The sequence below is a fragment of the Squalius cephalus genome (assembly GCF_949319135.1).
Source record: "Squalius cephalus genome assembly, chromosome: 18".
Classification (NCBI taxonomy): Eukaryota; Metazoa; Chordata; class Actinopteri; order Cypriniformes; family Leuciscidae; genus Squalius; species Squalius cephalus.
In genome coordinates, this window is record NC_137139.1 from 25,336,627 (window position 1) to 25,361,814 (window position 25,188).

At 37.7% G+C, this 25,188-nt stretch overlaps 2 protein-coding genes across 2 annotated transcripts; one reads left to right on the plus strand and one right to left on the minus strand.

Annotated features, from left to right (window-relative positions):
- The first annotated feature begins 8,503 nt into the window (after positions 1-8,503).
- Positions 8,504-12,194, plus strand: tbpl1 (TBP-like 1). The gene is made up of 7 exons (XM_079848860.1): positions 8,504-8,706; positions 9,394-9,596; positions 10,145-10,227; positions 10,353-10,416; positions 10,510-10,613; positions 11,103-11,197; positions 11,894-12,194. Exons 2-7 carry the CDS (start codon positions 9,462-9,464, stop codon positions 11,971-11,973), a joined length of 561 nt encoding a protein of 186 aa, XP_079704986.1. The 5' UTR covers positions 8,504-8,706; positions 9,394-9,461; the 3' UTR covers positions 11,974-12,194.
- A 926-nt stretch (positions 12,195-13,120) lies between these two features.
- Positions 13,121-25,115, minus strand: slc2a12 (solute carrier family 2 member 12). The gene is made up of 6 exons (XM_079848859.1): positions 24,719-25,115; positions 24,096-24,230; positions 21,941-23,320; positions 18,289-18,411; positions 16,503-16,635; positions 13,121-14,058 (listed from the first exon to the last, which is right to left on the minus strand). Exons 2-6 carry the CDS (start codon positions 24,205-24,207, stop codon positions 13,965-13,967), a joined length of 1,842 nt encoding a protein of 613 aa, XP_079704985.1. The 5' UTR covers positions 24,208-24,230; positions 24,719-25,115; the 3' UTR covers positions 13,121-13,964.
- Positions 25,116-25,188: the final 73 nt, after the last annotated feature.

Below are 25,188 nucleotides of genomic sequence, written 5' to 3' on the forward strand. Positions count from 1 at the left end.
AAAGAAGTAAGGCTTCTTAAATAGGAGAGAGAAGGTAAAAAAAACGAGAAGATGGTGGACAGGATGAATGCTTAAGCAAGCAAAAAAGTTATTTTGACTACAGATCTGGCTTTGATTGAGGCTAAATTGGAAAATTCAACTTTTACAATCATCTTTTCCCATTCATTGCTTTCTAAACATCTTGTTCTCATTGAGAAAGAGTTTCTAAGGGAAGCAGAGAACATGAATCATTTGTTTAGTCACCTAAAACAAAACCTCTTCAAGGGAAGCTCTCTTGTAACAGAGAAGAGAGAGAAAATGGCATTGTATCAAAGCCTGTAAAAAGAGAGTGCTGTTTTCCCCTCTCCTAATGACATTTACGCAGGTGCATTAATCCAGCACAAAGATAAAACAGCCTATGTAATTCAAACATTTGCATTTGTACTCTGCTTAAAGTGTGGTACACCGCAATTCTTATTTCTTACAGAAAATTGCAATATTTATTATAAATGATTTATCTGTACACATCATTATTTTATAAATTCATACGCCTTGTAATCTTTAATCGAAATAATTTCCCCTCCCTCTTGCATCTTCATCCTCTTCTCTTCTCTGATGACGTGTTTAATAGTATGAGGGCGGGACAACCTGTCACTCACGTGACATCAGCGAACCACAACCATCCAATCAATTTCCGATGGACAAAATCAATCCCGCAAAACATTTATCCTTGTTTCATTTAGATATACATCACAATAGTAAAGAAAAATCTATCGCAACTTCTGTTTCATGCCGACTTTAATATGACTTTCAAGACAAATGTAGAACAAAGGAGGATCACTGGGTTACATTTACAACCTATGCAGTTATTGACATTATTCAAATACTGTACACACACACACACACACACACACACACACACACACACACACACACACACGCCTTGCCATAACAATCTGGCCCTTGTCAAAATCGCTCAAGATCTTTATTCCTGGCTTTTTCTCCTGCATCCAACACATTGATTATGATTACTGATTGTTTGTTTACCATCTAATCTATGTGGCCTTGTTAGGAGACAATCAACGATATTCGCTTCACCTGTTACTCGTCAAAATGATGGCTCATCAGAAAAAGAAAAAGAAATTCTGTCATGAAACTCTAGATGGTGAAGGGTAAAAGGTCCTTAACTCAACCTGCTTGTAATCACATCGTTATCTATAGGGCACAGCTGATTGGTTCCTGCTGTATCAGTAGCCAATGAGCTTGCTGCTCAACCTTCAAATACATGGGTAGCATTTACTGTAGCAGTGCGCTTTCAGAAACACTCCACCTGTATAGATCTGCTACGGGTATTTCATGTATGCTATATTGATCAGCAGCAACATGTCTTACTTGCTCACAGCAGTGTGTCGTGTATGTAATGGCAGTAGCAAGTTCTGTACTTACTCTACAGCAGCAGCAGATCAGTTCCGCCAAGACCAAACATTTCAACATTGTCATACCCAATACCATGCCAAACACTCAGAGAGTCGTCATATATATGTATGTGTGTTATATATATATATAAAAACACGCATACAGTGATGTAATACTATGTTGTGACACCTAGCAAATGCTTGCAAATACACGGAGAGAGAAAGAGAGAGAGCTGAGGGTTGCTGAACTCATCTAGGCACCCACGCATTGTAACAGGATATGAAACTCAAGAGGAGAAATATAACTCTCATGTGAATGAGTCTGATGATTAATCTCTGCAGGGGTCAGTCACATATTTGACAGATTTGTATTGGTTATGGTTTTGAATTTTAATAACATCCTCAGATCTAAGAGGTGAATTATTGTGTCATCTGACCGTTATGTTCATTATGCTCAGGATCGTTAAGGTTTCTAATGAGGGCTGCCATGACAATGATGAAGAATACTTTTCTAAGAATACTTTTCCTAAAACAGTCCAGCCTTTGGCTGACTCCCACAGACCAACATTAAAATATGCACAAACACACACACACACAAATACAAAACACATTAACAAACACACAGAGAGAGTATAAAGGTCATAAACTGGAACAGAGACCAAAAAAATTATCTTTCAGAAATGAACCAAGTATCACCAGCATTCATTATAAATTGAATTCTAATTGTATGGATAAAAAAGGAAAAAAAAACTCCAATACACAACCCCCTTAAAACACAACACACTCTCATTACATGTGCACTTTACCACAGCAGACAGTGACGTATGTGTCTGAGGTCAAACAGTCATTCACCTTCTTATCTGTACTGTCTTACCTCCTCAGTCACTCACTGGGGTAATCAGACCTCTGATATTTTTGTACTTCCAGTACAAAGAATACAACATCTTGTACAATCCCTGCTAGAGAGAACACTTACACTTCATATGCGTGATGACGGTCACTTATAGCAACTTTGTATTATGTCATGACATACAAACCATCTAACCTATCTATCTTAAATATAGTGACTAAAACAGAGGTTGCATACTGGGCACGTACACACTGCTGCTAAATACAGTCATCACTCTTCTTCAGAGTGCTTAATCGCAATCAAACATTTTTCACACTACATTTAACCCAGGGTGGACATTTAAATAAAGACCAGGGTTAGTACAGGGTAAACACCACTTTTAACCCTGGGTTCCCAACAGGGTTAAACAAGGATGTGCTAGAATGTTACAGCGAGTTACTTAGCAAAAAACAAACAATCATAAACTTTGTACAGTCACAGACCTTTTCACATTTGCCCTGTAGGCTACTGTCCAATCAAAGTTATGGAAATACACTACACTATTTATTTAAAAATAAAATAAAAAAAAGGTACCTTATGCTCACCAAGGCTGCAAATTCAGCAGTAACTTTGAGGAATATTATTAAAATATTAAATTAATATTTAAATAATATATATTATTTATATGTGCATTTTATAATATATTTTAAAATGTAATTTATTCCTGTGATGGTAAAGCTGAATTTTCAGCATCATTACTCCAGTCTTCAGTGTCACATGATGCTTCAGAAATCATTCTAATATGCTGATTTGATGCTCAAGAAACATTTATTAATATCAATGTTAAAGCAGTTGTGCTGCTTAATATTTTCATGGAAACATGTATGTGATACATTTATTTTCAGAATTCTCTGATGAATAGAAAAGAACAGCATTTATTTGAAATAAAAATCGTAAAGTAAAAGTCACTTTTGATCAATATAATGCGTCCTTGCAGAATAAAGTATTAATTTCATTTAACAAAAAAAAAAGAACATAGGTTGTTATGTGCATCGTGATCAAAATTTGTAATTAATTGCAGCTTTTTGATGCAATATGTAAATGATCATTAAAGTATAACAAAATGTTATTATTTATGCCATTATATTTATGCAAAGTTGTATATCTAAATATTATGCATTATTATTATACTATGCAAACTGTCACGAGTTTGGGGAAATCCACACACACAGAACCCTAACTAACACTGTAGTCACATTGCAATGCGTATACGTGGCACAAACTCATGTTTAGTTCCACTGCGCAAGATGTAGAACATTTAGTTCATCCAGCTTTGTTATTTTTCGAGCGGTTGAACTCAGACGAGAAGCCCTCACATAAAACACTCCAGCCTGAGTGACAGCAGAGGTCAGGGAGAGCTGTGACATCACTCACAGTTTTAGGGGCCAGACTGACGTCATGGCCTTTCCCCCTCGCTTTTTTATCAGTTTATTTATCTCAAGGAGAGGATGAGAGAAAGATAGAGAGGCAGAGAGAAGAAGAGAGAGGTGTTTGTGATGAGAGAGGCTAGTCTTTATAAACACATCTTCTCTGCCTTTCTTGCTCAGTCCAAACACATCCACAGCACCACACCCAAGCACTTCATCTCCATGGAAATCAGCTGACCTCTTCCCCTCCATCCCCACCTGTGCCAGGCCTCAACTTCCTGCTAATGGGAATTTGGAAGAAATGCAGAGAAGCGGTGGCAGGGGCAAATATTTGCAGTGGCAGGTGAGTGTCTCCGTCTTGGAAAACAGCCTAATAAATATTTAATAATTATCAGTGTTAAAACACTTTCTTCTGTGCACTTAATATGGCTAGACAACTATAAGTAAGCAATTTATAGGCCGATATCCTGAAAAGTGTAAACATTGTGGTGCTATAAAAACATTGCTCTGTTTGTTTGAACATCCCAACAAGACCAACTACACTGGCTCAACCAATGGCGTGAGTTTGGGGCGGTACCATCTGTTCGGTCAACCAATGGCAGAAACCTGTTTGAAAACCAAATCATTATTTTGCCAATTGTATTTTGTAAAAAAAAAAAAAAAAAAAGAATTATGCATTTATTTTAAATTTTAACATTTTTTATATTTTGTAAGCATGTAAATATTTTTGGATTTAAATTAAGAAGCTGATTTTTATGCAAATGACTGAATTGAAACGAACACAGCATTTACCGTCTGACTTGTGAACTTGTGTGTGATTTAGCTGGTATGAATGGATGATGTAAACATATGAAAGTTCCCAGAACTGTGTTTACGGCTGAGACGGAGTCTGTTCTATCACACACACACACACACACACACACACACACACACACACACACACACACACACACACACACACACACACACACACACACACACACACACACACACACACACACACACAATGTCTGCTCTCTTTTTATGGCTTAGTGCTGAAACACCAGACACTCTAGTGTGCATAAATCTACTGACTTTAAATCACTTGTAGAAAATAAACCAGTGCATACAGCAGGTGTGTGTGTGTGTGTGTGTGTGTGTGTGTGTGTCTTTCTCTTTCTTTTTTTATCTCACTTTGTCCTGCACTGTCTTCCAGCTCAGATGGTTCTCTTTTCTACATTGTCAGATGTGATAAAGATGCAGATATCTGAGAAGTCTCGCTCTCTATGATTTTATGGGACAATTTTTCACAAAGCTGCATGGGAAGTTTTTCCATAAATTCCTTCTTATTTAAAAGCTATCAGGAAACATCACATTTTGGCTGACTTATAGTGTAGGCCTATATATTTGCACAAAATCAACGAATAAAATCTAGTAGGAAATTATCAAACTTTTTTTTTTTTTTTTTTACTTGTTTGCCTGTCAAAAAATAATTATTTTACATTTGCTTAAAAAACATTTTTTCAAAGGTTTTTTAATTCAGTTTGGGGTAAAGTATGGCCTAGAATTTATATATATATATATATATATATATATATATATATATATATATATATATATATATATATATTATATATATATATATATATATATATATATATATATAATATAATTATATATAATATATATATATATATATATAATAAATAAAATAAAATAAAATAAAATAAAAGACTAAAATAAAAACCAAAACATAAATAAAATTCTTCCCAAAAGTACAGTTACTGCACAATAAGTATCTGACTAGCCTCATGTTAACTTCACGTTACTGGTTGACCTTCACCCACTTGATCTGTCAAACTGCTCTACGCCTATTCCTGTTATGGTGGCCTAAGGAAGATCTGATTACTGTAAGTGGTTTTATGCACATTACTTCATTTATTTACCTGAAAGCCCTTGAGATAAAGCTGTAAAAACAAGGCCAAGAGCATTTTCATGTGTAAAGAAGAGAATATCTGAGATGGCTGCTCCCCAACGCGTATCATTACCCAGAATGCATTACTGTAGCTCAACAATCCCAGTGTTTGGTTCCTGTGTTTTCTGCCCAATGTAAACACAGAGTGGAGGTCATGCTCCACCCCTCCTTGTTTACAAATCACCCTCATTACCTCAGCAGCACATCCAACCGCACAAACAATGTTTAATATGACATGGCGTTTCAGCGTCTTAGTCTTCAAACTAGACAAAGGGTCGCCCAGATGCGTTTGATTTTACTTTTACAAGGGTTCTAAAGGGTTCCAGAACTCACATCCTCCTGCAAGCGTACGCCGTCCAATGCCCCTCATCTAACCCCAAACACTTTCCAACGGATCCGACCCTTTCTTAACCTCCGACCCGAGTTCTGAGCGATCGTGAACGTCCTCTTTACTAGCACAATATGCAAATGGTGCATGATGCTGGTATTAAGCCAGTGAGCCTTGTTTATGCTGTTTGGCAGAGGAGATAACAGCGATAGCACTTCCTTTTTCTGACCTCCAGCACAGTAAACAAGAATGATGGTTCTCGAATCGACTGGAGTAAAAGCCACGGCTGTTTTTTTTTTTTCCCCCATCCAAAAGATGAGCGGATAGGAGGACAGAAGATCCGAGAGGATCTTGGTGGTCGGGCTCACGGAAGAGCAAGGGAGTGATGGAGAATGTGTTTACTCTGCCTGTTCTGTCTGTTTATGTATCTTCTATCTTAATGAACAGTGCATTATTTCTCTCAGGAAGAGAATTTCAATGATGCTAAAGTCTATTTTATAGTCTATAAACACACTTAAGTCTCTGAAGTTGCAGTGCGGCAGGGGGCGCGGCGGACATCGCTTGTGGTCTGACACTGCCGTAACCTGCTTTAAATCTCAGGCTTTATAGTAAACAGCTCTGGACATCTCTACAGGGCTTTCCACACACAATTTATTTTATTTACTTCAGTATATTTCTGCCAGAGAGGCCCTTGAGATTTCACAAAGCCTATCTGGTAACCAAGGAGGAACCAAACAACAGCACTGAATCACTCTGAAGCTATTGTGCTGTTTTGCTTGGGAAACATCCAGTTTGGACTTGGAGTCAAGGGTCTTAGAGTTCAAGCGAGCCCAAATTAGTAAAATCAGAATGGCTCTGTAAACACGTTGGAATGAAAAAACAGGGACAGATGAAAGTAAAATCGCATTTCTTCCAGGGACCTTACTGATAGCATCGTGTATATATAAATCAAGACTGTATCTGAGGTTGGTTCAGCATGTAATATAGGTGTCAAGAGTTCATTCATTAAAAGCACTGACAGCTGAAAACCCTTAGTTATATCCTTTTCTCCTAGTCATGCCAGAGTGGCTACTTCAATTCTGCGGTTAAAAAAAAAATAAAACGCTAAAAATGCATTCTGTCCAGATGTGTCCACTTCAGACAAAAGCTGCTGACCCCCTTAAACCTGGACCTGAGACAGGGCAAAATAAACACAGCAGTGGAAAGCTGTGAATAATATCTCAGAAAAAATGGTGTCGGACACAATGCAATGCTGGACGATTCTTTCGGGCTCACGGACAGATGTCCAGTGTAAAATTGTCACTAAGTATAGAGAAGACAGTATGAGAGTGTTTATGTATCAAGCAATTATTTTGGATTAATTAGTTCAACATGTTCGAAGGAATTCACACACATATGTTGGGGTGCAAACTCCTGCTTCTTTCAATTCTTTACAAAATGTGTTTCTCATTGTCTATCACTTAATATGGTTCAACAACGTCAGATTCAAAAAAGTGTCAAACGATTTTTATATGTCATCCATATATTAAATGCAGCGGCCATTTTTAGAGTAATTATAAAAACAGCGTGATGGAGTTGACATAAAGATTGTGACAATGAAAATAAGCACAGAAACTTTAAAAAAAAAAAAATTTTAAACTATAAAAGTCACCTGTTTCTTTGTTGTGGTGGTGTTGAACAGCAGGTTAAATGGAACGAGGACCCTTAGAATGAAGGCTGACTTTGATATTGCCTGATTTCAAAAAATATATATATCTGGACAAAACATAAAATCTTATTTGAAAAATGTTATTAAAAATCTCTTTGTTTTATCGTTTTAGTTTAGGACATATAAGTAAAGCTTTTAAAGATACATTTTATTTTGTTTATTGTAATCTATTTTCTAATGTATTTAATTTGAATCTATCAAATGTATTACATTTGAAAGAATTAAGTTCTGGTAGAAATGTCTATTTAATAAACTAACAGCGGATTAAGTTTGATACATTTTGTCACATGTCTCACGGGATAGTTCACCCAAAAATGAAAATTCTGTCATTGTTTACTCACCCTCAAGTTGTTCCAAACCTGTATGAGTTTCTTTCTTCTGCTGAAAACAAAAGAAGATATTTTAAAGAATATTGATAACCAAACAGTTTATGGAACCCATTGACTTCCATAGTATGAAAAAAAAAATACTATGGAAGACAATGAAGTCCATAAACTGTTTAGTTACCGACATTCTTCAAAATATCTTTGTTTGTGTTCAGCAGAAGAAAGAAATTAATACAGGTTTGGAACAACTTGGAGTTAAGTGAATGACAGAATTTTCATATTTTGGTGAACTATCCCTTTAAGAGCGGGTATTTTAACCCTTTGAATTTATGTATTAAATTCAATAACACGATAAAGCTTTAAAATATTTAAACTCTACTATTGGCTCAAAATAATGTTTATGTTCATAAATAAATCATAGAGTAATGAAGGAAATGTATGGTCTACTCAACACACTTTTAAATGATGTCGCTGTTCTCCTCCCACCCGTTTGGAGGCGCTGTAGCGTGTGAAATCGACAGTTTCTCATCTCGCGCAGGAACTAAGGCATCCTTGACAACAATCGCCGGTTGACTGTTGTATGTGTGTTGACGCTTTTGTTTACTTTTGGTGCTTTCCCCAACCATTCATTTTATTAATATAGATTTTTAAACAATCATATAATTGTTTTAAAAACGTTTTACAACATTATAGCTGAAAATTTTCTCGGACACACCATTTTAGCGCCCAATATCACTCAAGTAAGTGAAAGTTTTATTAGCTTAATGTGTTTGCTATTTATTTAGCAACTCTCTGTGTTGTTAAACCTTATTAATAATCACTTTCGCGTGGATATTAATCTACAATGTTTTATTTCCAACAGCGCTGCTCTGTTATTTACTCTTTGAGCTGAAACAGCTAGCATCCACGTTTAATGTTATTGTCTCCTACTGATGAATTGCACGCGTTGCTTTGTATAAATGTGTTTATTGAATGAATGAATAAATGGTGCTGAGATAAAAAAATATGCCCATGGCATGGCGTATTGTTTTGTCATGTGATCTCTGTGCCAGTGCTTTGTGGGACTGGGCACCTTAATTTTACGTTAAAAATAAAGTTGAAGATGTAAACTAATTGGCTGATTTGCATAGTTTAAGTAGGCAGCTAAATTTGCATGGTTCCCTTTTCCACTTTAGTGCATATACTACCAGATGTTTTTATCCAAAGTGACTCACAGTGTATTTATTACAGGGATCATTCCCCATAGAAAAGCTGTGGTTAAGTGCCTTTGTTTTGGGGACAATGGTCTTAGTTAATGAATCACCACCTATTGTGGGTTATAAACCTAGAAGCCTTTGGTTACCGCCATCTAAGACATGTAACTTCATAAGTTAGATTCAGCTAAATTCTACATGTAATGTATAACAACGTGTTTATGTGTTCTGCAGGTTGTGTTTTGTAACGTGACATGCATCTGTAAAGGGGTTGTCAAGCCTAAAACATCTACAGCGGCTCCATGGAACCCAGTAACGATGTGGCGCTTGATATCATCATTACCAATGTCGTATCCGTCTTCAGAACCAGGTGCCATCTAAACCTGCGTACCATCGGCCTAGAGGGGACTAATGTCATCTACAAGCCTGAAGTGGGAGTAAGTCTAGACAGTCAGATGATTTAGATCGCATACATTAGCATGGAACCATTAGTAACTGCGTTAACAGGGCCTGAAACTATTTTCTTTCATCAAATAGTCATTTACCTTCTTGCCAACATGAGATGAGTTCCCTTAAATTAAAGACAAAATGTTTGTTTGAGAATTTTTCTTAGAAAAGGTAATAAAGATGAACAATACGGTTAAAGTAACAATTTGTGTAAAAATTAAATAACAGAATGAGATGCCATGCCGTAAGAAGAGTCCTACTTGTTGTTGTTATCATTTTTTTCTTTGAAGACTATCATGTCTGATCTGTTACGTAATAGTTTTAACATGTCTAGGCTAGTAGTTTTGCATAACTACAAAAACATACATTTTGTTCCTCTAAAGTTGTATTAGGACACTAGCATGTACACAATTCATGGAAAGTGGCATCAGCGTTGTTTTCACCCTTTGCCTGAGATAGTCTGTATCAGCAGTAATAATCAGGATATGGCCAATCATTAACACTTGTTGTTGCTTATGTTCTGTGGATGTTTTTCCAGAAAGTCCTGATGAAGCTGCGAAAACCACGTATCACTGCCTCTATATGGTCATCAGGGAAAATTATTTGCACTGGAGCAACAAGGTCCCAATAAAATCTCCTTTTCAATTCTCAGAACTGCTGGAAGAGTTGTTTGTGCTACTTCTAAAATCGCAGTTGTCTTCTAAGAGACTGTTTGGTAAATTTCTTGCATGTTTATTTCTGTTTAGTGAGGAGGAAGCCAAACTGGGTGCTCGCCGTTTGGCCCGCTGTCTGCAGAAGATTGGATTCAAGGTGTCTAAATGGATTAATAGCTACTTGAGCATTTTGTAAACTGCTTTGTAGATCTTCTGAATGATGATTAAAAATGTATTTTCTCATCTGCAGGTGAGGTTCTCGGAGTTTAAGGTTGTCAATGTGCTGGCTGTGTGCTCCCTGCCTTTTCAAATCCGTCTCATTGAGTTCACTAAAAATAATCGGCCCATTGCCAGGTAAGTGTTCTCCATCTACACATACAATTGATCATAATACCCATGTTTTTAATAGTCAGTATTAGAGACAACAGACTGGCTTCTTAGACATGCAAGTTGTGCTTTATGCCTGTTGATTTGGTATTAACATCTGTTTTGGGCTGAACTGACAAATGGTCAGTGCAAAATACAGGTTTAAACCATAAGTGATGAAAGTAGTGATGAAATTGGAGACCTTCCTCTCTATAAAATTCAGTGACAAGTGGTCACAGGAGACACATTTGAGATGTATGTTAATACCAGCTGTGAACATTAATGTGCCTCCTCTGACCACTTGCGATCAGATCAGGAGAGATGGATGTTAACACCGGCTTAGAGCCTAAAAAAGGGAACAGTGCTCTCTAGTGGTGAAATGGTGTATGCGGCAGCATTGAGCAATCTCACATGTTCTCCTGCAGCTGGATTGCAGGGCTCTCTCATCACTATGTTTGTGTCTGTATGTATTGTTAGCTATGAACCCGAGATCCATCCTGCTGCGACATACAGAATCAAAAACCTCAGGAGTACAGTGCAGGTGTTTTCCACAGGCAGTATCACTGTTACAGGTAAATCTCTCACACACCTTTCACTCATATCATTTTATCTACCGTAATCAGGGTTTTGTCTGGAATGTACTGCAAAAAATCTAGACAGTTGAAGATCCTTTTAATACAGTGCCAGCCCTCGGTATGTAACGACTTCTCTGTGAATTCTCACCTTTTCAGTGCCTTTTCATACAGATTATTGCATTAGTCACATATTTGAAGGATTATTCCTAGATTTAGCCACATTATATTAAAGACAGCCTACTGGATTCATGCTATGCAGACTGTGAAGGTCTGAAAACATAATGCTGTGAGCTACAATGAGGCTCTGGAGTCTTGAGTAAATGTTGTTATTCACTAGAGACTAAATGTTGTTATAAGCGCAGAAGGTATCATTTAAATTATATTTTCAGCTACATTTTATTTATTTATATGATTTTTTACTTAATAATAATATATTATCTTTATATTTATAAAACAGTTCAGCTTCCATGTACCTAAGAGTTTGTAATTTATTTATTTTATTTTTTAGTTATTCATATGTTTGCATTGTTTGAGTTGTTTCAAATTGGTGTTTGGTATTTAAGAATAATTAATTAAGAATAAATTTACACAATTTAGATTGTGATGTGACCACTTGCTTTCTTGTGTTTAGCATAAAGACAAGCTGAACTTATGTTGGATGTTTTTGTTAATGACCATTTTCCCTCTCTCTAGGACCAAATGTTCAGACTGTGGCATCTGCCGTGGAGCAGATTTATCCTCTTCTGTTTGAGTGTCGAAAAACACTGTCATAAACCACACACACACACACGTAGGCACCGGTTTGAAATTAAAAGCACCTTATCATTGAATGTTTTAAGGCTTGTAACTGTTGTACTGTATGTGTCTCCAAGGCAGCTTTTGCCATTTCACGTCCAAGCGGGTCTAGGTCGTGTGTTTTCAGAGTCATGCCTTTGAACGTTGACTGGTGTTCTGACCCCATGACAAATTGCAGACAACCTCTTAAAACTCAAAAGAGGACCATTAGTGCATTGACATTGTGTTGCTGGCATTGTGTAGTTATAAACACTTGAATTAACTGTATTATAATGCATGGACACCAAAGTAAAAACTGGCAGGCAGTGACTTTTAAAGATTACATTTTACTGAAACTTCTTGGAAATTTTAACTAAATTGATTCTAGCGATGTCTTCACGGCTCATTTAATGATACTTTAAGTCAGAAGCGAGAGGTTAAAGGGCAAACACTTCACATTTAAACAGCAGGAGATGTATATCTGTTGTATGCTGTGGACAAGAACACTCTGGGTTGTTAAGGAATCTTTGGTCCATATGTTTATGTAATATGTGAAAACTTTTGTATTTTATAATAAACAAAATAAAAAATAACCCCTATATTAAGTCATAACTGTCACTCATTTTTGTGTGTGTGTCTCTTCTCAAGAGGAATATACCAGCATTACTCATATTTAAGCCCACAGGTCATTCACAAAGTCCTGCATATCTACTGCTAATTGTTTTAGTAACTTGTAAATTTGATTATGGTTTCATTTTATGTTTATATCCATTCTGCAGATTTTCCTCACAATTAACACAGTTAGGCCTGTTCATATTTTATCTCTGTGACATGGAAATCACTCGAAAGTCGCAAAGGTCGTATGAAATGCGGTTATAAGCAACCAAAAAATTAGAAAAAACTTAGTTTTGAATCTCTTTTGTGTCATCATGCCTCAGCTTAAACTGAGTAAACTGATCATGTTGTCCTCTTTTCTACTACACTGTAAAAAAAAAAAAAAAGTTGCTGCCTTAAATTTTTAGGATGTTTCAGACATTTCAACTTAAATTGACTTTTAAAAAATGAGTTGATTATTGTATAACTTATAAAAAAAGGTTGAAAATTGCTAAACTTATTTTGATGGGTTAAAAAACGTCATAACTTATTGATGAAATAATTGTTTTACAGTTATAGTATGAAAAAACATGAATATACATCAGTACAACTTACTGAAAAGCATCATCCCTCATATAGTTGCCAAACAAGTGTTTCAACTCACTAAAACACCAATGTAAACAAAGTCATGCAATCAATTTACTTAACTCACTAGTTCTGAAAAAAAATATTGCTACAATCGTAACTATTTTTACATGCATTTTACATATGCATTAGAAAATTTATTTAATGCATGTGTATTAATGCATAAATGATATAGCAGGACACTTTTTTTTTTCTTTTTTTTTACTAAAATCACATACATTTTTTAAATTAACCAAATTCCATTTTGTAATATTACATATTGCTTGTGTAATCTGATGGCATGAAGGCATCTCGCATCAGTGACACCTTCAAGTGTTGTCCATGGTGGTGCTCAGCACGCAAATACTGATAGGCCTGTGTGGCTGGGCCACAGAACTTGTCTTAAACTTGACATGGCATGATTATAATCATGACTGCACACCCACAACTTCCAAAACATTTCATAACAGTGAGTTGTAAAAGCTCTAAGTCCAAAACTACTTACAATGCTTTTTAAAACTTAATACAAATAAATCAGATTGACATATTAAATTCATCTCAACTGACCCATCATGCCATGGGAAGGCTTAAGCAAAATTGTTTGCTTTAATTTTTTTGACAACATGACAGCATTTATTACTCATATCTCTTCTACACAGTAGATCAGTGTAGTCACAGATTTGGCTGTCCTGTAAGTTGTCCGACGGCACAGAGAACAATGTGTTGCTTGCAGATATCCTTGTGCTCTTTCACTCTTCATCTAGGTAAAAAGTCAAATGGTTGCAAGAGCTTTTTCCTCCAGAGAGGGTTGTGCTGTAGTCTCATGTTTTCTTCTGTGACACTGCAGTGTTCTGCTCAGGTGATTCCTACAAAACAGGACATGTGTCTAATCATTACGTGATGCACTATAGAACATAAACTCCCTGATGCATGCAGAGTGGGGCAAATGCCAAGCATTGTAAAAATAAATCACATCTTGCAAAGAAGTATGTTTCCAATATTTAGCAGAAAGGGGTGTGAACAGGTTGCTGAAAAAATATATGTTTCATAAGCCACTGTGATATTCTCGATATTCTCTCTTCTTCTTTGTAAAACTATGGAAATGTTTAATTTAATAAATACAATTATTAGTGTTGTCAAATTTTTTAGTGATTAATCGTACCTAACATTAAAGTATTTAATGTATCTCTATATTGTAATAATTTCACATTTATCTCCAAATGAATGTACAAACAACATAAAGAAGACAATATATTTTAAATATTTGTTTAATGACATCTTTTTATGAATGAAGGCCAGTATCACCGATACCAGTACTGGTACTGATGCAATTTTAGCCATTAATTATAGCCATTCAACATTACGGTATAATTGAAAGCTGTCGATTTTAACATTTATTAGGCTTTAAAAAAATATAACACCTTTTAATTTAAGTGAACTTAAAACAATCTTCTCATAAACCCATTATAATAAATGTCATATTTAGCTGTGCTTTTAATATATCAGAGCTCAACACTAAGGATTTTTTCTATTGGCCCCAGTCAGACCGATTCAGATTTTTACTTGCTCTGCCGAAATGCACAAAAAAAAAGTTTTTGTTTTCATTGTTTTTGACCCATGTAACCTTAAGTAGGTCTAACAGGTTGGAAATATGCAGAAATTGAATAAAGTTATCAAACATTTCATAGTCTTCACTCCATAAATTATAAATTAAAAATAGATGAATCCTTATTAAAGCTACAAACATTATTGAGTCAAGAGAAGTGAGTGTTTTTCTCTTTTTCTTTTGTTCTTTGATTAACATTGACAGACAGCAGCAGGTTTATTAGGCTGCTGTCACTTTAATGACACGCATCCCATTTTCTCACAACTCTTCACGTTCATTTAAGACTTTATTCAACTCATTTAAGACTGTGCTTACAGGAATACTCGACAAAATGGGCATTTTGGCATCATTTTGGAAGTTTTTGTCCGTTCAACCACGAAAGAGAACTCGTGCCATTATGACGTATGGCATTATCGCATTCATAATCTTTTGTGTCTTGAAGCGCTTGAATGGTTTAAAAGCATTCGCGATACGAGCCTGATACAATGTAACACAAGCCCGAGGATGACAGAAAAAACGGATGCTGCATTAATTGCATTAAATATTTTTAATATGTGAAACAGAAAAAAATTATAATCACGAAATGAATGCGTTAATTTTGACAACCATAAAAATTATATATTTAATGTCTATATGTAAGAATCTTTTTTATGTATTAATAATTTTTGTATTGCCAATGTGTGAACAGCTTGTAACAAATATTCTCAGACTTTCTAGGTTGTCTATGAAAGCCTGTAGACTGATTTTTATGTGAAGGACTCGTGGCGTTTTTACTGGGAAAAATAAAAAGCATGTGACCGTTACGCACACTCCTGAGAACCTCTCTTCCGGAAATGAATGCTTACACCATAGATATATATATATATATACACAGATTCCTCATTAGCAGCTCTTTCTACGGGCCGCTATACGTAAGCCATTCTGGCATATTGGAACAGTCAAAGCCAGTCAATGAACACTCAAGAGCAAGTTGACTGTGCATCTGCAACCATAGTTATACGCTTGTATGAATATCTATATCTGCAATAGACATTCGCAGATGAAAGACAAGCAAAGGCCTTAGCTAACATAACATTAAAAATTTACCACAAGTTAATACATATAAATACACAAAACAAAAACACAAAACATTTTGACCTGTGAAAGATTATCCTATTAGGAATTTAAATCTTGCCGTTTTTTACAAAAAGAGGCTGCGCAATATAGTGGCATCTTGAAAAACTTGAAAGATTTTTACAGTGAGTGACGACAGCATCTGAAACGTTGGCGGACATGTGACAAATGTGGAATCTGTGTATACAAATCTATGGCTTACACAATGTTCAGAAAAATGCAGAAAGAGAAAAGAACTCTGAAAGTATATCAGGGCCTGAATTACATTCAGTTTCTTGTACGTTACGAGATCAGTTTCAGCTGCAGTTCACTTAACGGCCACCGGTGTCGCTAATAACAAGGGTTTCTGAATTCTACATATAGGTTTAAGATTTAATATTTACAATAAAAAATATATTAAATTATTTAATAATTATAATTGTATTAATTAAAATAACTTTTTATTAAATAAATAAAATATATTAAATAAATAAAATAAAAATTTGATTAAATATAATGAGCAATAATAAAAGTGATGCCTTAATGATGTCACTAATTAACTTCATTTGAAAACAAGTAACATGAGATGCATTTGTGTGTGTGTGTACTCACTTCATGGCAAGTTCCTTAGAGATCTGTTCCAGTGATCGGCCTTTCGTCTCTGGCACGAATACAATCACAAACACCACCAACACAAAGCTCATAGCAGCATAGGAGAAGATCACGGTGGGCAGGCCGATCCTCTCTACAACCACAACACATTACATCTGAAAAACACTCCAAAAACTTTTTTTGTATATTGTTCTGTGGAAAAGTTTGTGTTTCTTGTGTTTTCATTCCATCTCTGCAGGAACATCCCCACAGGTGGCAAATGAATGTTTGGCAGACTGCCTCAAAACACACAATTCCTAACTCAGTTCGTACTTAGCGATCAGTTTCTGAGAACTAATACAGCCCTCAATGAGTATGATAGTAACAGTATTTCATACAAATTAGTCTACAGTCTGATGATATATGGAGTTTCTTTCTTCTGTTGAACACAAAAGAAGATAATTTAAAGAATGTCAGTAACCAGACAGTTAGCCATTGACTTTCATAGTATTTTTTTTTTTCCTACTATGCAACTGTCAGCTTACCAACATTCTTCAAAATATCTTTTGTGTTCAACAGAAGAAAGAAACTCATATAGGTTTGGAACAAATTGAGGGTGAGTAAATGATGACAAAATGTTCATGTTGGGGTGAACTATCCTTTTAACTTATTGATACTATGTAAGAAAAAGTGTGATATTATGCATTTGCCTATCTTATCCTATCTTATATTATATTATATAATACCTATAATATATATTATATTAACCTAAATTAATCTATTAATCTATCTATCCATCTATAGCAATGCTTGAAGGCTATGGGAACAACATGATGGGTTCAATTCTAACATTAATAATTGATCCAATGTTTTTTCCAGAATAGTAACTCTAATCAAAACAACACTTTTTACCTTGTCACAGTAGTTAAAGGGGGGGTACAATGGTGTTTCATGTATTCAGAGTTGTTTACGGTGTTAAAGAGATAGATTCTCATGCTAAACATGGGCAAAGTTTTAAAAAAATATTTTGGACGAATAACAGAGAATTTCTATGCTGAAAATCTTACTTCCGGGTTGGTACAAGTTTCGGCTGGTTTTTTTTAGATCGTGGATCTAATGACGTAGATAAGAGTGGAACTCCTTATATGAGCATTTCTCTCGGAAAAGCTCGCCCGCGAGCACGTCGACTAGAGGAGAGCGAGACCGCGCACCTCAACGCGCTTCAACAGGAAATCATCGGCAGCGCTGCATAGGATTTGTTCAAGAATGTCTCCAAAAAAGTGTGTATTTGGATGTGAGGGAAAGCTTACCGTGTTCAGTTTTCCAAAGAACCCAGTGTTACAGGAACAGTGGATGCAGTTTGTTTTTCCGGGGCAGCAACGGAGTGTAGGAAGTGCGGTTGTGTGTTCTGGCCGTTTCAGTGACGAATGTTTTATTAACAAGGCTCAGGTCGACGCTGGATTTGCAAATCGTTTGCTATTAAAACGTGGAGCGGTCCCAGTGATAAAAGACCCCATTCATGTAAGTACAACTGGATCAGATTTCTGTCTTTTGCTGGAAATCAAGCACTACCGCTTGACTCTATAGCTCCGCCTCCAGGACCTCGGCTTTTTCCGGAGAGAATCGGAAAGCTGTATTTTTCTTTTCTAAATATAATAAAACTAAACACTTTTTTGAGATATTAAGGATGCACTACTACTCTATAGGTACTCAAGATTAACATGAGATTAGGTGAAACTGTGCATGTTATGTACCCTTTAAGGATCTACATGAACTCTAAATGAACTTGTGCTTGTGTGTTTGTTACCTGTCATGGTAAGGAAGGTCATTGATATGAGTAAATTTGTGGCCCAGTTAAAAGCAGAGATGACGGACACAGCCTTTCCACGGATGCCAGTCGGGAAGATCGCACTCAAAACCACATGAACCACTGGAGAAAGATGATTACACAGGCAGAAATAAGTTTGGTTAAGAATGAAAGAACAGCTTATTAAAATTTTAAATGTGCAACATAAGCTTTTAAAATAAATTGTGGCTTTTACTCAATCTCCTGTTTTCCCAAACCTGTATGACTTCCTTTCTTCTATAGAACACAAAAGGAACAGTTTTTTGAAGAATATCCCAACTCTTTTCAATATATTGTAATGGAAGTGAACTGTGGCTGAAGCTTTTTAATTAATCGGTTTGAATGATTCGTTCACAAATTGAGCTGATCCAGTTCTCAAGTTCAGCTCACTGATTCAATGATCCTGTCACAGCAGTTAAGAGATGAGAGCAGTAGCGATGTCCAATTCATGAATGAATCATTCTATTGAGGTTTTTCTATTGAACTTTTCAATAAATCAGTCTGAATGATTTGTTTAAAAAAAAATCGGGTTTGATATGATTCTTGAGTTTCAACTCAATGATTCAATAATCCTATCACAACAGTTAAGAGATGAGAGTAATAGGGTTGTCCAATTCATGAACAAATCACTCTCTTGAGGTTGAACTTTTTTTAATGAATTGGTCTGAATGATTCATTCACAAATCTGACTTTTCCCTTTTGCAATCCACAGACGAAAATCAGTCATATTGGTTTGGAATGACATGAGGATGATTAAATGATGACAGAATACATTTTGTTTGGGTGAATTATCCCTTTAAAGGGATAGTTCACCCAAAAATGAAAATTAGCCCATGATTTACTCACCCTGAAGCAATCCTAGGTGTATATGACATTCTTCTTTTAGACGAATACAGTCGGAGTTATATTAAAAAATGTCCTGGCTCTTCCAAGCTTTATAATGAGAGTGAATGGCTGGAGAAAATTTGAAGACCAAAAAAGTGCATCCATCCATAGTAAAAGTAATCCATATGGCTCCAGGTTGATTGTGTGAACCATTGTGCATCAATTAAAAAAAAGTTACACATAGCTTCATAGAGGACAAAAATGTCCGTGTCAAAAACCTGTCATAAAAATTTGAAGCTTGGGAGCACATACTTAAGTTTGGTATCATTTTAAAGAAGACCCTTGGCATATTATTGCTGAAGTAAAAATAATAATAAAGTAAATCCCCAAAAAAGTTATATAGGTTTAAGTTTATGAAAATTATTTATGAACATTATTTTATATAAAATAATAATATATATTTTATGAAACAAGTTGAACTCTAAAACGGCTAGAAAATCAAAGCCATAAATCTAAATAAGTTGTGTTCCAAATTTGAGGTTGATATCTCAAAATATGAGCTTTCGGTAAGATCTTGTTTGGTCGTAGTATCAGCTTTTCCCCATTGGATGCCAGCAAAACTCCACTGGTGCACACAGTGATTGGATTTTAGATTTGCCATCCATCTTCTTCCGCTTATCCGGGGCCGGGTCGCGGGGGCAGCAGTCTGCAGTCATTTCGGCCACCTGTATCCGGGATCTTGTCCTTTCGGTCATGACCCACAGCTCATGACCATAGGTGAGAGTAGGAACATAGATTGACCGGTAAATCGAGAACTTCGCCTTGCGGCTCAGCTCTTTCTTCACCACGATAGACCGGTACATCGACCGCATTACTGCAGAAGCTGCACCGATCCGTCTGTCAATCTCCCGTTCCATCCTTCCCTCACTCGTGCACAAGACCCCAAGATACTTGAACTCCTCCACTTGAGCCAGGAACTCTCCACCAAACTGAAGTGGGCAAGTCACCCTTTTCCGACTGAGAACCATGGCCTCGGATTTGGAGGCGCTGATTCTCATCCCAGCCGCTGCAAACCGTCCCAGTGCATGCTAGGTCCTGGTCTGATGGGGCCAGCACGACAACATCATCCGCAAAGAGCAGAGACGAAATCGTGTGGTCCCCAAACCTGACACCCTCCGGCCCCTGGCTGCGCCTAGAAATTCTGTCCATAAAAATTATAAACAGAACCGGCGACAAAGGGCAGCCCTGCCGGAGTCCAACATGCACTGGGAACAAGTCTGACTTCCTGCCGGCAATGCGAACCAAGCTCCTGCTCCGGTCGTACAGGAACCGGACAGCCCTTGGCAAAGGGCCCCAGACCCCATACTCCCAGAGCACCCTCCACAGGCCGCCGCGAGGGACACAGTCGAATGTCTTCTCCAAATCCACAAAGCACATGTGGATTGGTTGGGCAAACTCTCATGAACCCTCCAGCACCCTGGAGAGGGTATAGAGCTGGTCCAGTGTTCCACGACCGGGACGAAAACCACACTGTTCCTCCTGAATCCGAGCTTCTATTATCGGCCGTATTCTCCTCTCCAGTACCCTGGCATAGACTTTCCCGGGGAGGCTGAGAAGTGTGATCCCCCTGTAGTTGGAGCACACCCTCCGGTCCCCCTTCTTAAAAAGAGGGACCACCACCCCGGTCTGCCAGCCCAAAGGTACTGTCCCTGACCGCCACGCGATGTTGCAGAGGCGTGTCAGCCAAGACAGCCCCACAACATCCAGAGACTTGAGGTACTCAGGGCAGATCTCATCCACCCCCGGTGCCTTGCCACCGAGGAGTTTCTTGACTAACTCAGTGACTTCAGCTTGGGTGATGGACGAGTCCACCTCCGAGCCCTCAGCCTCTGCTTCCTCAATGGAAGACGCGTCGGTGGGATTGAGGAGATCCTCAAAGTATTCCTTCCACCATCCGACGACATCCCCAGTTGAGGTCAACAGCTGCCCACCTCCACTGTAAACAGCGTTGGTAGGGCACTGGATTTTAGATTTGCAGTTGAGGTTTTCTCTCTCAAATATTACAAGGACACAAACACACTTTTTATTTTATTACACACATACAAACCACACTCAAACATCCATACCAACACACCCACACAATTATCGTTGCATAATTTATCCAATTGGCTCTATAATATGCCGAAGCAGAAAACAGGAGTAAAGCGAGTATTTGCTTTAAGGCCAAACCTGAAAAAAATGGCACCATCTGATAAAAAAAAAAAATTAGTAAAAATAAAAAATTGTAAGCCTTGCCAACAGAATGAAAGCCTCTTAAAAAAGATTGCATCATTTTATAGTTAAACGGCCCTGGGATTAAAAAATGCAGTTTTAATGGGTTTCAATGGGGACATTTTTGTCCAAAAGGCGCTGAGAGGAAGTATTTTGTGAACCTAGTGCAAAATAGATTTTTTTTTTAGGCGGTGAAATAGTAAAATTCCAATAAAAATACACACCTGTGGCAAATTTTATGCAGTTAGCATTAACACAGGCAAAGTGATCAATAAAACTAAACTGATAAGGACAAAAATATCCATAAGGATGCACAAGGGTTAATAGAGTATTTTTATCATGGATGGATGCACTTTTTTGGGTTTCAGATTTTATAATATATCTCCGATTGTATTCGTCTGAAAGAAGAATGCCATATACACCTAGGATGGCTTCAGGGTAACTAAATCATGGGCTAATTTTTTGGGGTGAACTAACCCTTTAACAAGAATGTCACTTAACAGAAATGGTCACTTACTTGGTCCCAAGCTGATGGAGAATCCAGCTACATACACCAGCAGGCTGACCAGCGAGATCCATTTTAGAGAGTGCGACACCTCATTAACATGAAGAGATTGAAGAGCAATTTTTGAAGAACCCTCAGCAGGTTCCATCAATACTGTTCTGTGATCATAAGTGTAGTTTAAAATCCAATGGCCCTTAGTGTCATTAATGCTAGTGTGGAAAGGATCTGATTTGTCCTTGGTTTGAAGTTCATAATTAGAAGGCTGGTATAAGCCCAGTGGAGTGTTTGTCTGGATATCAGTCTCATCTCCCATTCCAAGTACCGTGAGGTTTGCTTTATTTATGGGGCCTTTGCATAGACTGGAAACATGTGTGCGGCTCTGCATAGTAACGGCCCCCAGGGTTGCCGTTGACAACGTCATAATGACGGCTCCAACACACAGAAGGGCTTTAGGCCCCACTTTGTCCACTAGAAAGACTGCAGGAATTGTCCCGCCCACTTTAACCACACCAAACCCTGTGGACGCAAGAGTCGCTGCCTCGTTCCCATGGAAGCCCACACTGCTGAGAACAGTTGACGCGTATGCCAAAATGTTGGGCTGTCCCGTAGCCTGCTGCAAGAAAACCAGGGCAGCGCCAACAAGTAGTCTCTGAAGCATGTTGTCACAGGAACGGAAGAGGTCCAGGAAGCCGTGCTGGCGCTCCGCCCCCAGTGCCATGAGAATCGCCTGAAGTTCGTCCTCCACCGCGTCTACCCCTTCGATGCCAGCACGGAGACGGAGGAGAGTGGCGTGAGCCTCTTTCTCACGATGTTGGGCGAGCAAAAAGCGCGGACTCTGGGGCAACAGCGGCATGATGCTGGCTTGCAGCAAAGCAGGGAGCAGTACGCCAGCGAACGTAAACCTCCATCCATTTGGGACACCTGCGAATGCCCAACTCAGTCCAAAACCCAACAGCATCCCTAAAACTACCATTAACTCATATACACACACGCACCGCCCACGCCAGGTGGCCGGTGCCACTTCCGCCGCATACAGGCAAGACGCTGTGCCTGACAGCGCTACCGCCATGCCAACCAACATCCGCCCGACAACTAGCGCCCAAAACGACACCACACACACACTCAAAAGCGTGCCCAGCACACACAGCAGCGCTGTGAGGATGATAGAGAACCGCCGTCCGTAACGGTCCAGGATGGTGCCGCCACCCAGAGAGAGGAGGAAAGCTCCAAACAGAAGAGACCCAACGACTTGCTCTTGCTCCGGGCAGGAGAGAGTCAAAGCATCCCTGAGTTGAAGCAAAGCTCCTGATATCAGACTCATCTCATAACCCATCATCAGCCCACTCAGGCAGGCCACAGACACAGAACACAACACCAGCGCTGCACCATTACCTACAGAGAGACAGAGAGAGGAGGACATTTTAAAAAAGATTGCACTGAAAAGTACAATAAACACATGCAAGGATCATAAGAGAAGCATTTAAATACATTAATATGACTCTCAAATTACTACATAGATTCAACAGTGCCAGTATACAATCAAAATAACCCATGAATATGATGATGAATACAAAAATCATCATCACAGAATCACTTGACTGATTTCGTTTACTGCAATCCCTATACTCAAACACATGCTCCCATGGCTTTCCTTTATGAGGTTTGTTTCATAATGTACTAGCAAGCGTATAAATTGCTTTATTGTAGACTCTATAATCATTCTGGATAAATGCACACTAATCACCTATAATTAGCTACAATATAACTGACCATCAAACTATAATTATTTGACTATATATGACTGATTGATTACAAAATCACAGCTGAACAGTGAACAGTGACAATGGGGTTCCATTAGTTATGATTTGGATTACATAACTGTTGCACAACTAAGTCAACATGTTCTACGTGCATCTTATCATTTACAAACAAATTATGAAGCTTACATGTGAAAGATTTCTAATTCTAACAGATTACCAAATTAATCAGTACTATCAAAAGAACAGGAAATTTGAAAATGTCAAAGATGGATGGCTAGCATCCTGCCTATTTTGCCATGTGCCAGATCTGTTTTAGTAAAGTTTGACTGCACGCACAGACTTTGACATCAAAAACTAAAAACATTGGACTTTTTTTTTTTCTTCTTCTGTTAATAAGGAATACTTACCTGGTTTTGCAGATGGGCTTTTCTCTAGATGTATGTGTGTATCTGGACTCTGTAGAAATGTTTTGCTCTGGGGGTCAGAAGTCATTCTTATGGACTCTTCAGATGCTTCCATGTTCTTAAAGGGTTGTGGGGCAACTACAGTAGGTAGACAGTAAAAAAAAATATTATTTACCAATAGGTTCATAACAAATAGTTTTCATATTAACAATGAAAAAGGATACTGAGGAAACTAATTTAGACATCTACCATGACACATTCACAACACTGGAGGTATTAATTTGGGATTGGACCAATAGAAACATTTCAAACATAGTCTGTCTCTTAGTGAAACGATCTGCACTTAAATATATCTCTAATCAGCATGCAAATAACCATTGAACTCCTAATAAACACAAATGAGTTCTCTAGTTCATGGAAGCTAATACTGACTAACAAAGCCACCAATGAGAGCAGCACAACATACATCAATAACTTATTTAAGTTACTGCTCTTAACACATTTGTTACAGCATGTCCCAAACAGGAATGTACAGCCATTAACCATCTTGGATTTCTCAATGTCATTGCTCTATGCACAGATCAACAAGTAAAAGCTCAATATCATTCAAACAGAGCGTCCGTTACCTCTTTAACATCAAAAATGGGGACTGCTGTCTATGAAATCATTGCAGCTCTTCGGCTCTCTCCTCCTGGGTGGCAGGCAGTAACTTCTCTGTCCTTGTGTCGATACCGATACACGTTTCTTGTTTTGGAAGCAGCAGTGACTTAAACTCCGCCTACATTAACCAATGCAAAACAGCGAGACTGAAAGTGTCAAGTAAGCAGACGAGGTTGGACAACTAAGCAGCTCTGACTGGGCTGTGTTAATAAAGGATCCATTATTACACTATGACATTCGTTTTTTTTACATAATGGTTTGAACTTAACGATGTGGTGGTGACCCACACACACATTACGAACGCATGTTGTCAGCAGCTGTTGCGGTGCCCGATTTTTTCAGGAGTCGGAGTTCAGTTCCTGTAGATTGAATCTTTTCCATGAATCAATGAACCGGTTCAAAAAAACTGAAATTCGCCATTCTAAGCGCAGCTGCT

Coding starts and splice junctions, on each gene's coding strand:
- slc2a12 (XM_079848859.1), bottom strand. CDS start 24,207: ATGGAAGCATCTGAAGAGTCCATAAGAATGACTTCTGACCCCCAGAGC. Junction 18,412..21,940: donor CTCCATCAGCTTGGGACCAA/GTAAGTGACCAT, acceptor ATCTTTCTCCAG/TGGTTCATGTGGTTTTGAGT. Junction 16,636..18,288: donor GACCTTCCTTACCATGACAG/GTAACAAACACA, acceptor TTGTGGTTGTAG/AGAGGATCGGCCTGCCCACC.
- tbpl1 (XM_079848860.1), top strand. CDS start 9,462: ATGGAACCCAGTAACGATGTGGCGCTTGATATCATCATTACCAATGTC. Junction 9,597..10,144: donor TCTACAAGCCTGAAGTGGGA/GTAAGTCTAGAC, acceptor ATGTTTTTCCAG/AAAGTCCTGATGAAGCTGCG. Junction 10,614..11,102: donor AATAATCGGCCCATTGCCAG/GTAAGTGTTCTC, acceptor ATGTATTGTTAG/CTATGAACCCGAGATCCATC.